General features: G+C 31.0%; 1 protein-coding gene across 1 annotated transcript; it reads right to left on the bottom strand.

The window, feature by feature from the left end:
- Positions 1-5,894: 5,894 nt before the first annotated feature.
- On the bottom strand, positions 5,895-7,403 carry LOC110622221. The gene is made up of 3 exons (XM_021766655.2): positions 7,244-7,403; positions 6,631-7,128; positions 5,895-6,539 (listed from the first exon to the last, which is right to left on the bottom strand). The coding sequence occupies exons 1-3, from the start codon at positions 7,332-7,334 to the stop codon at positions 6,019-6,021; spliced, it is 1,110 nt and encodes a 369-aa protein (XP_021622347.1). The 5' UTR covers positions 7,335-7,403; the 3' UTR covers positions 5,895-6,018.
- Between the last annotated feature and the right edge of the window lie 5,675 nt (positions 7,404-13,078).

Here is a 13,078-nt window from a genome sequence, read left to right as displayed (position 1 = left end):
TCATCAGGAGATGGGGCAGGCTTTGTTCCTGTTGACCTGAAGTTCTTAATCGATCTCAAAGTCCGAGAGGACCCAAAAGTTCGAACAATTGGAGCAGTTGAGACTGACTTGACACTGATGTACGGCCTTGAAGATTCGAAACCTCGAGAGCTCGGCATGGAAGCCCGAGCTAGAGCGAGGGAAGGGCAAACCATACCCCTTCTCTAAATCGAAAAGAGAAATCTCGCTGTTTTGTTAATGATCCCAAGGATAAGAAGGAAAGGTTAGTAATATATAATCAGAGGCTGAGCTTTTAATGTGAAACAGAGCGACTTTATACTCTAGGCTGGTAGCATCAGAATCCTTAAAGGCTATTCACCAGAAAGGAAAGAGAACGTACCGGGAAGATAAAAGTAAGAAAGCGAGGATAACAGTGCGCACAAAAAGCAGAGGAAAGCTAAATATAGAAAAAAGATAGAGAAGATTTAAAGCTACAAGTGACAATAAGATGAAAAGGCAAGCCGAATTCAAACAGACGCGGTCATAATGATTCTAGGGGTTTACCCCCTCGACAGTTGGAGCAATAACTGCCGAGAAGGTAAAGGGGCAATTGATGACCTCTGAGTTCACCTCATCCCCGTCTAGGGCCAGACCCATGAAAATAGCCCATTACTTAGAGATCCTCAAGCCACTCACGCCAACTGGGTCCAGTCCATTAAGCCTCACGATCGGGTTTATCTGGCTCTCTCCACCAGGCCGGACTCGTCTTTTCTACACCTTGGGCCGATCCCATTTAGGCCCTGCTTTGTCCCTACCCTCCGGTCCAGCCCAGAACCCGAAAGAGGATCCATCCATCCATCTTGCAGACCCGCCTACCCGCGCCCTGAGAGAATCAGAGGCCGTTACGCATGGGGCAGAGATTTGATTCCCTCGTACGTCCGTATCAGCATGGCAGGGACAGGTAGTCTACTGATACTCGTTCTATTGGCACGTCACTAGCAGACAAAAGGAAACCTATAAAAGGAGAAATACTCTCTTCTAGATTTAAACTTTTTCTAAATTTTACAGAGCTCATTGTAAAAATCCTATTTTTCTGGATATCAGATCATCAATTTTTAAATAATTAAAAATAATAGTAAAAGTTATGAAACGGAAAAAAAAATATTTAAGGATATACATATAAAAGATATAAAAAGGAATTAGACCCGTGGCCTCACATGTTAGGAGGTGTTGATGACTAACCATTTCATCACAGGAATGGATAATATATATATAATATTTTATAAATAGTCTGGTAGAGTCTCTAATCCCTCAATACTTTCAAAATTATTACACTTCCTAATCAAACATAACTTTTGGTTGATTATTATTAATTATATCAACCTAATTCAAATTCTAAGGATGAAAACCGACATGGCATTTTCGATTTAATCACGATTTTTTTGACATGAGACACACTACATTTTAAACATTTAATTACAATAATATTTTTAAAAAAATAAAAAAGAAAAAAAAATATAATTTCTCTTTTGCTTACTCTAACATATATATATTTTATTATAAAAAATAAGTTTGTATTGATCCATGCTAGAATACAAGATCAAAACTAAAAAGTCTATTGTCTTCAACTCAAGTCTGTATTCATCCATACTAAAATATAAGACCAAAACTAGAAAGCCCACGGTCCTCAACTCAAGGTCTAAAAGTCTAGATGTACGAAAAGTACAGAAAGTATAAAACCTTAATAAGAATAGTTGTTGCAAAGAGTCTCCCGTTGTTGTCTGAAGAAGGTTTATACTTTACAACGCCATAAAAAATATACAAAAGCCAAAATAAACCATTGATGATAGGTGGAAACCTAGAACAAAAATAAACAGCATGCCCTAAACAATAATGGGATGACCTAAGAAATGAGAGATGAATGGACACCAGACAAGCAGGGCAGCCTAGCACGCTACCAAAGTCTACTTGCGAAATCTATAATCAAGATAAGTTTTATCCATCTTAGGTCTCCATAAAAAATAAAGGCATACAAAAGGATAAGGTTTATGAGCAATTTCAATTGAAGAACCATTCCAAATCCAAATTTCTCTTGCAACCTACAAAAACTCAAAACCAACAAAAATCTAAAGGAAAAAATACTATGAAAAATAGAAGATCCGTTAGAGCCCAAACTCATTGCAGTCCAGAATAATCCCTCTTTATTTAGCTATGGTTGCTTCAAAAAGGGAAAGAAAAACAAAATAAAAGTAAGATATTCGCAATCCATGCAGCGATGAAAATGGCAACTTATAAACGGGTGAGGATAGAGATGTCTCTCCTATCTCGTGGAGCAAGAAAGTCCGACACACAGCATATGAAAATGGTAGAAATCCATACAAAAAAGAGAAAGGAGAGAGAGAGAAAAAGATAATAGAGAAATGACAGGCAATCGATTGATCTCTAACATATCGTAACATATAATAATTTTAATCTTTTTAACTTTTTTGAAACGCTATTTAATGAACTCAATATATGTGTTTTCTTACTCACAAAAATGTGAATTTCACTTTCTATAATGAAAAAAAAATTGTATTTTTTAGTGATTATAATGCACATGCATTCAAAGTTTTTTTTTAAACTTTTTTATAATATATATATGTAAGATGATTTTTCAATGAGTTTTACATTGTTTTTTCATTATTCATCTACTTTTCATTTTAAAGATGACCTGCCATGGCTCACTGATATAAGTTATTTTTATAATCATGCAACTTAGCATTAGATATTAAAGCTTTCATTATCTAGTTTGTTTTATTTTCTTTAATGAAAATAACCATAGAATTTTCACTATTGAAAATGAAATTACCTAAATACTCTCTCTCAATAAAGTTTGTTCATCATCTCTCTCACACATATTTTGGAAAGAAATTATCAATTCAAAATAGAACTCAAAAAATAAAGTACGTAATAAGATTGAATATCTTATTTATAAAAGCTCAATTTAATTTATCTTTAAAAAATTAAGTAAAGACTTTAAATTTTAAATCATGTACAGTTAAATGGCAAAAGGTCGTACAACTGCAAATTAGTGAGTTTTAATCTCTATGTTAATGTTATCGAAATCTTTCTTTTGATGATAACTTAAAAAATAATCTTCCCATTGAGAGAATTCTCTACTCTCTCTCAAAAAGTTTAACAAGAAATAAAACTAATTTGGGAATAAAAAGTTTATTCAGAGATTAAATTTTGGTTGGACTATCTCCTATTTGTGTGAAATGAAAGAGCATTGATCGTATTACATATGGATATACAGATACTTGAGTTCTTAACAAGTTGAATTTTTCTTATAGAAATATACTGCATTCGAGATAATTCTTAAACTGAATATATATGCATGATTCGTTTAACCATATAATTATACATGTGTCATGTGATACAAGGTGACCAAAAGTGTGATTTATTTTTTTATCCTAGAAAATTTATAGATTTTTCAACATTTTGTGTTGGCTTTTTTTTTTTTTTTTTTTTGTTGAAGGTAAAGCTTATGTTAATAGAAGAGGGTTCAAGTGCAATTACACAATAAGGTAAATAAGCAAAAAACATCCCAATGGAAACCATCCTTATAAAAAAAAATGAAGTTTAGACTTTCCAACCCATGTACATATGAGGAATAAGAAGTGTAGAGAGTGAAGATTTAAATATCCACATTTAGAAAAGATCTGGCACTTAAAAAAATAAAGGCAGAAAGTAATGCAATACCACATGAGGCAGCCTAGAGCTACCATAGCATGGGCAAAGAGAAACTGAGAAAGATTTTCACCGTCCCATTTGTGCCTTTCGAATTCTCTGAGTCCTACACAGCATTCCATTTTCAGCGAGGACCTCTGATACTATATAATAATCACCCAAAATAAATCATGAATTGTCACCACGAGACATGGACATGTGGCAATGATTTGGTAAGAGGAAAACACGGTCCAATATGAGAAAAGGAAGACTCTGACACTTTAACACTCAGTTCATAATCAAAGCTCGCCCTTCCATCGACAGAATGAGTTTTGACAAGAAGTTAGTATACTAACCTATTAGCCAGCAATATCCCTTATCAAATAGTCAGCCAGGAAATACTATATTTATTTTCACTTTCTTATAGTCTAAAAGGAGAAAAATTACAAAAATAAAAATATATTATTCTCTCATACAAAAACTCTAAACAATTCATTGTATTCACTTTCTTGTTTAATATAGTGATTTGAGCGTTGGAGTGACTACTGTAGATACCAATCACCACCTTACAATTTCTTTTTTCGGATCTAACCAATTACAACACAATTCCTTTCCGACCACATTATCAATTTAATTTATATAATATCACTTATTTCATATAAAAATTTATATTTATTTTTATACAAATAGTTTTTAAAAAATTATTTTCAAGAAATAAATAACAAAAATAAAAAATTATCTTTACTTTTAAAAAAATAGAAAACAGAAATCCTGCTTATGATATCGAACGCACCCTAATATGACTTGCTGCTTGAGATTGAGATATCATCTTAAATCTAGTTTTTAGTTTTTAATGATTTAGTTATTTGAGTTTCACGAGATTCTTTTAATAAATTTTAGGTGTGAAAATATATTTTACCAATGGAAAAGAGATGGGTCATCAACTTCTTAAAAAATGTGATAATTATTAAAAAAAAAAAAAAAGAAAAAGATTTTCTATCCTAACTGGCCCAACCAAACAAGGCCCTATTAACGCATCATTCTGATTTGTCAAACAAGAAAAGAGCATGGACTGACATTGGCAGTTTCCAATCACATATTCACATTCAGCTATGGCGTCTGTAGCAATAATGCAAGGACAACTGCAGCTTATCCCTATCTCCTCTCAATGTTTCCATAAAATGTTATATCATCGTTTCTTCCTTTTTCGGAATAGTTTATTTATTTACCTTACTTATTTAAATTATATAGTAATTTAGCCTTTATTTATTTCAAAAAATAATTTTTAGAAAAATATTTTTTATATTTAAAATACTCAAAAAATTTAGTTAATATAAAATATTTTTCTAATAAAAAAATATTAAAGATATATCTACTGATTTTTGTTTTTTCTTTTTCTTTTCTTTATTAAAGGTACAGACCTACCTATATTCAAATGAAAAAGCAATCAAAAGAAAAGAAAAAAAGATGAGGTATACTTTCACATTGCTCTAGGGGAGTATGCTTTTTTTTTTTTAATTAAAAAAATACAATTTAATCCTAGTGAAATATTGTATAAAAATTTATTAATTAATTTTTTAATTTTAAAAAGAAAAAAATTACTTTTTAGTCCCTGAGATTTAACGTAATTAACACTTCTGTCCCTCTATTTTGGCGACCCAACACTTAAGTCCCTCACTTTCTTTTCCGTCCAAATTCGTAGTCCTTCCGTCCATTTAAACAGTTTGGTCAAAGAGTCAAAGGTGAGAGTTGATAATTTTTTTCAAAAATACCCTTCTCTCAATGTGAAATCCCTATTTTTTTCTCTTTCATGTTTTCTCCCGTTGTAGAAAGGGTAAGAAGAAGAAGAAGTTGCAGAAGAAGAAGAAGAAGAAAGAAGAAGAAGAATTGCAGAAAGGGTAGGAGGAAGAAGAAGAATAGGCATTTGGGTTTGAGTTTTGTGATTTTGAAATAGCGGGATTGTTAGAGGGTTAATTTTATCAATTCATGTGTCCCAAACGGCTATTTTAGCCGTTTGGACGGAAGGACTACGAATTTGGACAAAAAAGAAAGTGAGTAACTTAAGTGTTGGATCGCCAAAATAGAGGGACAGAAGTGTTAATTACGTTAAACCCTCAGGGACTAAAAAGTAATTTTTCCTTTTAAAAAATATATTAAAATATTTTTTAATATATTTTAAATATTTTAATTTGAAAGTACAAGCAACGTTGAACCTCAAAAAACCCATAATTTCACTATTACAACTTCATTTCAACAACATAACAAAAAACCCATTTCTTCATGAACTCAAAAATTACCCTGTAATAAATTTTACTAGCTATAACTGATTAATTAAGAAATAGCAACAACACTAACATCATCCAAAACAGGACCACACATATGACCATAATCTTTCAACTTTGTATGATAATAAGCACTGTAAAATGTAATCCTTGTCCTGGAATCAATTGCCTGGAACTTGAGACTTGCTGTCTTAAATCCTCCCTTTCCCTGTGATTCAAATGGAAGCTTCAGTGTTTCTTTAGCAGCAAATGCCTCAACCATCATAGATCCATGGCAGCCATTTTTGGCATCTCCAATGGTGAATGTGAGATTGTAGGACTTGTTTGGAACTGTTCTGATTACTTGTGCTATGGCACTCTCTCTTCCTGCTACTAATTCAATTGCAGCAAATCCTGATGGCACAAAGAAATGTTTCCTGTCAATGTATTTTACTGGTTTTAGGGATTCAATGATCCACCCTGGAAGTGGTGAAATTAGATCTTTTTGCTTTGGAGGTAGGAGGACTCCTGTTGAGAAGTTGTTGAACACATGAGGTCCTGTTTCAAACCCACCATTCTTCACCAGGTTACCTGAAACAGAGAATCATCAATTCAGCTCTCTGATATCCATGTTAGATTTCTACCACAAAAATACAAGAAAAAATGCAGGGCCAAATCTTACCTTTGGTGTATCTGGGAGGTAAAATCTCCTTGATAGCAACAGCATCAACCAGAGGGCCACAAGTGGGATCCTCTTGAATTCCAGGATTGTGAAATGTGAGCTTAACAACTTGAGAAACAGCTTTGAAAGCCAAGGCATAAGTATCACCACCATCACTGCTGTAAAGTGTTTGAAGTGGGAGATCACTTGACTGTCCAGGGACTGAGACTCTTAATACTTCATCTTGGGCACAGGTCCTAGTGGCCCCAAATGTGATTGAATAGACTGAGCCTGGCTTCAAACTCAAATTCTGAGAAATTGAAGCCTCATTTCCTAATCTCACTGCATGGACCCCACGTGGAATGGCTAGATAAAAGCCACCTGGCTGTGGCCCACCTGAAACGTACTCCACTATGCCATTGATTTCCCACTTGGGAAGTGAATACTTCCCTGTGATTACTGTCTTCTTGAGATTTGATCTTGCTGGTGCCTCTTCAAAGTCTCCATTCTGCACAAGTCCTGAACAAAAACAAAGACAAAGAATCCGAGCTCGAATCTCAGTCAGGGTTAATTATAATAAAGAAATTAGTAGAAGTAGAAGATGAGAAGTGAAAAGGAGGTGATTGTTAAGTACCATCAAGGTGCTGAAGAGGAATAGCAGCAGAAGATGAGGCATGGCAGAAAGAGAGAATGAGTGATAAGATGAGAGAGAGAAACAGAACCATTGTGATTGCTTGGGAAGAAGCAACTAGAAAGACAGCTATAAATAGAGAGACAAAAGTTTCCAAGTGGGTCTAAAAATGAATGGCACTGCTATTTATATAGCAAAAATTTTTGGATTTATTTGATTTAAATGTGTTTTTTTTTAATAAATAAATTATTTTTTTATAAATAAATTAAGAAATTTGAATTCAAATTTGAGGGAGAAATAATTGTATATAAAAAAAATATAAAAATAAAAAAACTTTGAGTTGGAAACACAAGAAAATTAAGAAGATGAAGAGGCTAAAGCCATGTTAAAGTAGCACCAAATTCGGCGAGAGATGTGTAGTTTTGTCCAAATCTGTCTCAATTTTCCACAAGTGATATTGGTTAATCTGTTGGACCCCACATGACCCTAACGACCTTCCATTGGTTGCCGTGATTGGCTCGCTTTTTTTATTTTTTTTTTCTAACCCAATAATTTTGTAATTAATAATTATAATCTCAATAATTTTCGTTTGTAGATAATTTTTTAGTTAAAAAAGTAAAAAAAAAAAATTTAGACAACATTAATTACATAAAATAATTGTTTTAATCTATGATTAGCACTTAATCCTTAGCTTCTGGTTTGGATTCCATTCTTTATGTCTACACAATCTCCTGATTAGATAATAAAAATTGAATTTCTTAAAGAAAAAATAATAATGATTAATAATTAAACCCTAGATGTACAAGTTTCGTACGCTCTTGCACTTGGAATTAAAGAGTGCATGTGCTCGTCTGCTTTCCACGTGGAATTTTTTAGGTAAGATTTTACTTTTTTTTTAGTTGATAATTTCCACCAAACCCATGTCCTTACATAAATGTAAGCTTTTACAATTTTCTTTTTAGGTGTGTAATTAATTTAGAGCCAGTGAGTAGATAAAAAAATTAAATTAAATTAAACAGTATGAGTTGCAGAGAAGCTGTTTTCTTTGTTCCATTACTGTTCTCAACTATTTTGTGGGAGAAATTATAGAATACATCCTACCAATTAAGAATCAGTTGGAGGGTATTTTTTCCAATGTTAAATTGTAATTTTTTTTTTCTAAGTTTTATATATATATATATTTTGATAATCTGAGATCCAAAAAATAAAATTTTATAATAGATTTTATAAAACTAAAATTTTATATGTTTTCTTTTGTCTACTAGTGACGCATTAATAGAACGTGTATCATTGGACCACCAGTCCCTGCTACGTTGATACGGACGTACGAGAGAATTAGATCTCTGTCCCATGCGTAACGGCCTCTGATTCTCCTCGAGTGCGTATGTGGATGGTCCCACAAGGCGAATGGGCTGAACTCCTTCCTGATTCTGAGCTGGGCCGGAGGATGAGATTACAATTAGGTCCAGAAGGAATCTATCCATTGGGTTAGAACTGATTGGAACTCGGTCTTTGAACAGAATGGACTGGACCTGATTCTTGGAGATGGCCTAGAAGCCTTCAGATTATGAGCTGTCCTAATGGGTCTGGTCTTAAACCGGGATGAAAAAACTCAGCGGTCATCATATATATATATATATATATATATATATATATTGATTTTCAATCTTAAATAAAAAAAATTAATAATAATATAATAAAATATTAATATTTTTATTATAGTATGACTAAATATAATGTAATATAATAAATATTAAAGTTTAGAATTAAATATTCCTTTTCTAAGTCATTTACCATTTAGTCCACTTTATTTTAAATAATGAACTATTTAATTCTTATGTTTATGGAAAGTAATTAAAATTCATTTTTTAATTAATATTTATAATTTCAAATTATAGTTGTTCAACTCATATAATTTTAAAAGAAAATTTATATAATCTCTGTAATTTTACTATAATAATTATTTGATCTTTATATTTTAAAAATAATAACTATAATATAAATTAAATAATTAATGATATAAAATAATAAAGAACATTAAATATATTTTTTAATAAAAATTAATTAATTATTTTTAATAAACTACATTAATTAAATAATATTTTACTTTTGAAAATGCCGGTTAATATTAAGCATTTCGTTACTCCTAAAAACGCTATTCCCATTAACCTATTTTAAAGCAATAAATCACGCCTGACTCAAATCAAATCTAAAAGGTCAATTCAAATAATGTTTTTAAAAGCACTTGTATAATAATAATAATAAAATTTTAGAGAAATATATTTTTATAAAACTCACATTTTTTTAAATTTAATTATATACCTACACATTTTATTTTATTTCTTTAATTTATATTTCAAATTTCAAATTTTAGCATTTTAATTAACATAAAAAATTTTAAAAAATACATAGATATAACAAATAATTTTTAGAATTATAAAAATAAAATTTTATCATTAAAAATCATATTATTTTTATGAGTACTTATTTAACCATTGAATAAAAATATAAAAATTTAATTAAACTTATATTTTTTTAAACAAACAATAAAATATTAAAATATATAATTAAATAAATTTATAAAAACCAATTTATAAATTTTATTTTGTGCGGTGTTATAATTATATTATTTATTTCTGAAAATACTAATTTAAATAGCGTTTTTAAAAGTATTATATCACATCAGTCAAGAAATTAATTCTTTCAGTGACATTTTTAAAAGTATTATGTCACATCCGTTTTTACAGGTCAGCATGATTTTGATAAATTATTTTAAATTTATATCAAATTTGTAAAATAAAAATCTTAATATTTTTTAGTGCTTATTGTTGCACTATTTTTTTAATAATTTTTCTTTTTCTATAAGATTCAAAAAATATACCAGAAAATTCATAAGAAGATAGTGATAAATTAAAATTTTTCATAATTAAAGGATATAATTGTCGATATAAATAATAAAGTTAAAGAAAATGTCGAGTCATGCTTTAGTATTAGGGTTAACTTCCTGCTCTTCAGTAGTTTTTTTAATCATTATTGTTGTACTTTCATAGTTTATATTAATTAATTAAAATAATTTTATACTTTTATTTTATTAATTAAAAAATATTTATTTATTTTTATTATTATAAACGATTATTTAGACTCTATCAATAGTTTTAACTAATATCGTTTAACTATAATGAAATAAGAGAAAAAATATGATAAAAAATGAAAAATTTTATTAAAATTTTTTAAAAATTAAAAAGTATTTTTTTAGTAGCTAATATTTTTTTTTGAAATCAATATTTTATTAATCATATATCGAAAAAAAAAAATACTTAACCTAAGTAGATCAAACTATCCTAGTCATCAAGTTCTCTCATTTACACTCAATCTATGACCTAAAGTGTTAAGTGAAAAAACCTAAAGAGCATCAACTTTATAAAAAAAAACAAAAGAGCAGGAAGCTCTTGCCAAATAGTGAGACTGGCATGTAACATAACCACTCGATTGAATGAATGAGCAACTACATTAGCTTCTCTCCTAATCCACGATAAATTCCAATTAGAATCATAATTCAAGAGTTGTCGACAATCATCTATTACTTGGAAAAACTTGGACCAATGCAGTTTGGATGGAGTCAATAACACTTTTTGCATCACTCTCAAAGCATACATTAGATACCCATGTATCTTGAAGCCATACCAAAGATGCTCTTAGCGCTAAGGCTTCTTCCAGCATTTTAACGGAAAATATATACTCATAGTATCCAATTAGACCTATAATAAATTGTCCTCTATAATTGCAGCATAACTGGATCGACTGTGTTGACTACACACTCTCCCATCCATATTGCATTCAAGAGTACCATGTAAATTGAGAATCTAGGTGGCAAGTGGCTCATTCCTGGGTCTTTGTTGTGTCGGCTCTTCCAAGCAAGCATTCTTCCAATCACTTAAGACATTAAGGCATGAAATTACAATTTCACTTACTCTAGAGGGTACATTTTGCCAGAATAGCTAGTTTCGTCAAGTCCAAATGCTCTGAGCTACTGCACAGATATTCTCCTTTAATTCCTGGATAGAGGTCTGCCAAATAGAGTGGAAAAAATTCTTGGAGTTGGTGTAGCATGTTGACAATGACAGAAGATATGATCATCGGTCTCAGGTTCTGAACAGTATAAGCAACTTAACTAATTTGTTCCTTAAGTTCACCTTAGAAGGTAAAATTCCTCGCAGAAACCTCCACATAATTTCTTAAATTTGGGAGAGATATGTAGCTTCCAAATCTGTTTTCAAACACCTGGAATGGCATGACTAGCCATTACATTATCTGCATGGACAATCACATGATAACCTTACTTAACATTGTACTTTCTAGACCGAGTATAATGCCAAATAAGCTTGTCTTTTTTATAAGATACACTCAACGAAATTTGAAGGATACATTTCATATCTTGGGAAATGAAGAGTTTTGAGAGGAGGTTATGATTCCAATTTCTATTATCCTTTTAATTAGGCCTGAGATTGTGAAATTTTCTAATCCATCAATTTGTGGAGTCTCAATGAAAATGTTTCCACGGATCATCCCAAACTCTAACTTTTGACCATTTTCTATTTTCCATCCTAATTCCTTAACAAGCAATGGTTGAGCCTACCGTAAGCTTTTCCAAATGAAAATGGAATTAGATTCCTCTTATGCATGTAGAAAATCCCTCTCAAAAAGTATTTAGTTTTGAAAACTCTACTAATAAAAGCATCAACATTAGAGATAATTCTCCATCCTTACCGACCAAGTATTGCCATATTAAAATGATAAAGATTTTGAAAACCCATGCCACCATATTCTTTGACTAAACACATTTTTTCCTAAGATAACCAGTGAATTCGTTTATGTCTATTACCATTTGAACCCCACCAATAGAATTTATCATTCATTGAAGTTTTTGCACAATGAAAAAGGAATGGCAAATACACTCCTACAATAAGAAAGAATTGCTTGTACTACTGATTTTAAAAGAATCTCCTTACTTGCATTGGACAAGAATCTACCCTGCCAATATTTTCTTCTATACCCTCTCTTTAAGCAAAGAGAAGACTTGCTTCTTATTACGACTTATGAGGGACAAGAGTCCAAGATATTTACCATGGTTATGATGAGAAAACACTCCTAAGTCCTGACATGCTATAGCTTTCAATTCATCATGCACATTAGAGTTGAAGAAGATACCAAATTTCTAAAAATTGATTGCCTGACCTGAAGCGACCTTATAAGTTTGGAGAATGGCCTTTACAACCCGACATTCTTTAATATCAGCTTTAAAGAAGAAGCAGCTATCATCAGCAAATAATAAATAAGACACATCCAGGGCTAATTTATATATCTCGGTACCATACACGTCCCTTCAAAGCTTTATTTTTCTGAATAAAGCTGAAAGTCTTGTTGCATACAGAATAAACGGATAAGGGGAGAGAGGATCCCCTATCTCAACCCTCTTTGAGATGAGATTGGACCAAATATAGTCCCATTCAAAGATAGAGAGTATTTATAGTAGTAACACACATCATAATCCAATCAATAAACTTATTATGAAAACTCATTTTAACCATAATAAGGCTCAAAAATTTCCCGTCAATGCGATCATGTCTTATATCGATTTTAAGAACAACTTCACCCTTCTTACTATCTTGTAAATAACATTGCAAAGGGCAATTGATCTAAGATTTTTTTTAAAAAAGACTATCAACTTTTGAAATAAGAAGAATGTAAGTATCGTCAAAGAGTTTTCAGGAAAGTATTATTTTCGAGCCACTGTTGACAGCTAAAAATAACTGAATTACCAATAATATCTCAAAATTT

Source organism: Manihot esculenta, chromosome 9 (genome assembly GCF_001659605.2).
Source record: "Manihot esculenta cultivar AM560-2 chromosome 9, M.esculenta_v8, whole genome shotgun sequence".
Lineage (NCBI taxonomy): Eukaryota > Viridiplantae > Streptophyta > Magnoliopsida > Malpighiales > Euphorbiaceae > Manihot > Manihot esculenta.
This window is presented reverse-complemented; position numbering and strand designations above follow the sequence as displayed.